General features: G+C 38.9%; 1 protein-coding gene across 1 annotated transcript; it reads right to left on the reverse strand.

Annotated features, from left to right (window-relative positions):
- Window positions 1-2,338: 2,338 nt before the first annotated feature.
- Window positions 2,339-3,583, reverse strand: LOC124311013 (basic salivary proline-rich protein 1-like). Its single transcript, XM_046775250.1, has 2 exons — window positions 3,182-3,583; window positions 2,339-3,128 (listed from the first exon to the last, which is right to left on the reverse strand). Exons 1-2 carry the CDS (start codon window positions 3,215-3,217, stop codon window positions 2,466-2,468), a joined length of 699 nt encoding a protein of 232 aa, XP_046631206.1. The 5' UTR covers window positions 3,218-3,583; the 3' UTR covers window positions 2,339-2,465.
- Window positions 3,584-4,627: the final 1,044 nt, after the last annotated feature.

A 4,627-nucleotide genomic window follows, 5' to 3' on the forward strand; every position in this document is an offset into this window, starting at 1 on the left:
TGCGCGTTCTGTAATGTTTTATCCTCAGGAATGTGAGGCACTAGAATCTCTAGCTCAAATGATGTCAACTTGATATGTAAGCTTACTGACTCTTACCTCAATTTTGCCGTTGTATGACGCATTGATTATAAATTTTTTGTTATGTCTAGGCTGGTTGTTTCTACTTCACAGATGTGGTTAATCCTAATTCTAGTGAGATTAAAGTGTGGCCTAGAGTGGCACGGAATCTCCAATCTAATCAAACTTAACGCCATTCGATAGAACTTGTTAAGCCGATTCGAATGGTATATGGGAAAGTTTGTGCAAATGAACGCATCCCTGAGTAAATCGACTTTAAAGTTTTTGGTTTACCGGGCTTCCGTAGCGTCATTGGCCGCCACTTAATGTCAAAAAATAAAAACAAAACAAAACAAAATAATTTTAATCATTTATCAATGAGTGGTACTAACTCTAATAAAACTAACTCGTGACTAACTAACTAAACTAACTAACTCTAACTCAATAAACAACTTTGACTTACTGATAATCTTCTCCCAGCAACTTCGTAGGTAAAGGAAGAGAAGAATATAAAGAAAAAGAGAAAAGGGCGTAAAATACCGGGGGTACGGTAGGCACCGTAGTATCCCTTCCGTCAAATTAAATTAAAAACATAGAGAGCCATATGCCTGTTCAAGAAACTTTCACGGATGACTGTATTTTTTGAACTTTCAAAATTTTATATTGTGTTTAGAATTTATTATATTATTAATGTAAAGGAAAAAATGCCAACATATTTAAGAAAAAAAAAGTGACGAAAGCTTTCGGATTTTTCTGCAGGATACTGTACATATTTACAAGTAACACATTTGCTCTACAATTATTTTTTATCTGCAAGTAATATTTCTTTTCATTTTCAAATTCAGGAAGCCTTCAGATAGAGATTCCTAGTGCATCTAATTTAAGGATTAATTAGTGTTGTATAATTATTCCTGTCAGTTGATATTTTACAGTTTTACCTACATTAGCAATTTGGCAATAGGTGACTGCGTAACACTGCTAAACTCTTCATAGTTAATTCCTTTTATTTATTTCACATATAGTAATTTTATCTTGAATTATTCCAGGTTCAGCTGTAAAAATAATGTTGCAATATTTTGAAACATCTCTAAATGGCTAATATATTGTTATACCTGTCAGTGAAAATGAATTCCTTGTTCCTTACCTGGTAACTTTTTGCGCAAGTATTGTAGGTTGTTTTCTATTGTCTGTTGTTAAAGTTATATGTTATAGTTAAGATATCATTCCGTTGATGATTAAAAAATGAAAGGGATGGCGAAACAAGGTTTTCCAAGAATTAAATTTAAAAAAGATCAATATTGCGAAAATTTCAATTTTTTACGACTTTGATTGATAAATAGTGGGGATAGATTCAGATCTTATATTTGCCAGCAGGAGAAATTCCCCAGCTGGCCGAGGAAGATCTGTGGCACGTTTATTCCAGGAATAATTTTATCTGGGCGATGTTGATCTGGCCTGAAAGTGTCGATAAGGCTGGGAATTAGAAATGGATTACACATTCTCATTACGAATTTTATGTTGTATTCTTTACCATTTGCTGTTGTTGTTACTTGGGAAGATGGAAAACTGTATGTCAAGAACGTACTGTGGATGCTGTTCCCTACCTTCCGCAACCTTCTTGAAATTGTGAAGCAAGGCTTACCGGAAGGACATTTCTAGCTTTGTTTCATGGCTGTATAGAGCTCCACGTTTGGCTTCGTCGGCATATTCGCCGATGAAAGTCTCAACAGTGTCTTTTGAGTCACCTTTCTCACCCTTGCCTTTCTTTCTGTCCTTAAAGTCGGATAAAAAAAACCCTTTCCCTCTTGCTGGGTGGCGGTGTGTAGACTTGCTGGAATGGGGTCATTTTTTTGTTTCAGATGATCATATCTGCCATTGGTTGGTAATCGGTTTTCGGTTTTAGTTGGTAATAGTTTCAAACTTGAGGGAGGTCTGACAATGAAGCCACCGTTTTTCTTCCAATTAGCAGCATAGGTTTCTAAGATGTATTTTTCAAAGGCATCAAACTTAATTTGAGGATACGCAGACGGTGGAACTCCTGTTCTTGTTAATCTCCTGTCCATTTAGATCTCCTGGACAATATTTCTCCCAGAATTTTTTTTTTCGAAATTCCAGGACAATAGAACTCCATTAAAATTAAAATCACTCTAAATTCTAGAAAATAGATTCCCCTGAATAATATTACTTAAAAAATATTAGACAGTAGTTTATTCGCTAAAAATTATATTAAATTATATTAAATTAATTGACAATAGATCTCCTAGACAATAGATCTCCTAGACAATACATCTCCTAGAGAGCTAAAATTAAAACGAGTTCACTAGATTGTCAAAATTGTGTAATGTTACGTTGGTACGTAATAAAAAAGAGTCAACAGCAATGTAAATGAAAAAATTTAAACAGAAACATCAAGGCAAAAAAAATATTTGCACAGCTTCAATAGGGGTCCGGCAAACTGGACAGGGGGATCGTAGAGGAAGACGATTTGTGCAGCTATCGCAAAAAGGATGGCCACAATTAAGAACTCGATTTATGGGATTTATTAAACAAACTTTGCATAAAAGCGCAACAGCATTTGCCACCGGATCACCTCGATCTCTTCGTGGTGGCCGTCCAACTGGGCGACGAGGAGCATCAGCCCCCGGTTCACCTCCATCTCTTCGTGGCGGCCGTCCAACTGGGCGACGAGGAGCATCAGCCTCCGGTTCACCTCGATCTCTTCGTGGTGGCCGTCCAACTGGGCGACGAGGAGCATCAGCCTCCGGTTCACCTCGATCTCTTCGTGGTGGCCGTCCAACTGGGCGACGAGGAGCATCAGCCTCCGGTTCACCTCGATCTCTTCGTGGTGGCCGTCCAACTGGGCGACGAGGAGCATCAGCCCCCGGTTCACCTCGATCTCTTCGTGGCGGCCGTCCAACTGGGCGACGAGGAGCATCAGCCTCCGGTTCACCTTGATCTCTTCGGAGTGCTCCGGCTCTTGTTCGAACCTGTTGCCTTCCATCGCCCTGCAAACGGGCCAATCTACGTTGTCGACGAGGTGCAGGTGCTTCCAGTACATTTTCTGGCAAACCCTATGTATAAAACTAATTTAGGAAAGGAATACGAAAAAAACAAAAAACTGTACCTCGTCGTAAGGTTCAAAAGATACAGAAGACATCATCAAAAATTCGTAAATGGTTATTAAGTTTTGACTAAGATCTCTTGCTCTTCCCAAAATTTGCTCATCCCGTACGATGTATCGATTTGGCGTTGGGCGACGAATTTCCCCACCACGACTAGCGACCAGAAAATCCCGCCTTGCAGTTTCCTCACATTCCTGCAAATGGTCTATAAATGATTTGATAAATCAGGTGGCCACACACAAAATAGAACTATTGGATCAATTACATATAAAAGCCCAGAAATTTTGTCTGTGTCCATGACAACGGGCATTAAACCATCTATTCCAGTTTTCTACCTCGTTGTTTGTACGAGACTTATCACCGTTTACGCTGAAACGTGCTGGAGTCTGACGAACAAGCCAGTATCCGGCCCAGTATACATAGAGACGTTGAACAGCATCTTGTATTTCTTGGCTTTCTAGTTGCAAGTCGGCCGCATTTTCTTGCTGAATTGCCTGAAAAAAAAACAAAGCAATCAACAAAAGGAAAGTTAAAACTAGCAAATTACAAAACTGCTTGTACCATAAACCCGGCATATATTTGTTCTGCGGGTAAAAGAGCCAAAGAAATTATCAATTTTATGATGCGTTTCACAACTGGACTTGTTCTATATGATCTAGCCAAGCCCTCGTCACAGGCTCTTCTATAGATTGCCTGAAATACAAACAATTTTAATAAGATACAAACAAGAGTCAAATTTTGAAATATTAAAACTGACCTGCCCGTAATGAAACCAACACCCTCTGGCTCGTGCACCAGGAAATGCATTGTGTAGCGCCCTTAGTATGCCTTCTTCAAAATCTGATATCAGGCGTTCCGCACAGTTACCTTCTCTGTCTGGATCTATTTCCTGAAGAGTATCGAGGATTTTCTCCATCACAGCGTTGTAAAGATCCAGAGACTTTTCACTCATTAAAACGAAGGCAACTGGAAAGGACTTTATGCAAAATGTTTGAAATGAAAAAAAAAGTCTTAGAAGTAATAAAACTAAAATTGTAACCTTTTTATATGCTTTAAAGTGGAGAGTAAATAGCTGGTAAAACAAGTTAGGCACAGTCTTAAATGTTCCATCTGCTTGAATTTGCTTTGTTGTTCGCAGTTGAGTAAGTAGAGTAATAGATAGGAAGATGAATGCCGTACCGGTTGCCGTGGAGACGCGAGCCTTAAAAAAGTCGGATGACCCGTCTAATGTTTTTCTTTTAAAACAGTAGGCAAAGGTGAGCATAAGATCACGAGAGAAACTAAAATGAAATGTTATATTCACGAATAATGAGGATGTTCACGAATCAATTCTTCGGCCTCGTCAAAACTGGTTGGATTGGGTGGCTTCCGTTCTTGCTGAGCTCTATACATACGCTTTTCTAGGGCAGCATTATATCCAATGGAAACATCTGGAAAGCTAAAAAATT

Source organism: Daphnia pulicaria, chromosome 1 (assembly GCF_021234035.1).
Source record: "Daphnia pulicaria isolate SC F1-1A chromosome 1, SC_F0-13Bv2, whole genome shotgun sequence".
Lineage (NCBI taxonomy): Eukaryota > Metazoa > Arthropoda > Branchiopoda > Diplostraca > Daphniidae > Daphnia > Daphnia pulicaria.

Bases quoted from the DNA above. Each gene is read 5' to 3' on its own strand.
- LOC124311013 (XM_046775250.1), bottom strand. From the start codon at position 3,217: ATGATGTCTTCTGTATCTTTTGAACCTTACGACGAG. The intron at 3,129-3,181 runs GTACAGTTTTTT...TTTTATACATAG, and splicing joins CTTTTGAACCTTACGACGAG to GGTTTGCCAGAAAATGTACT.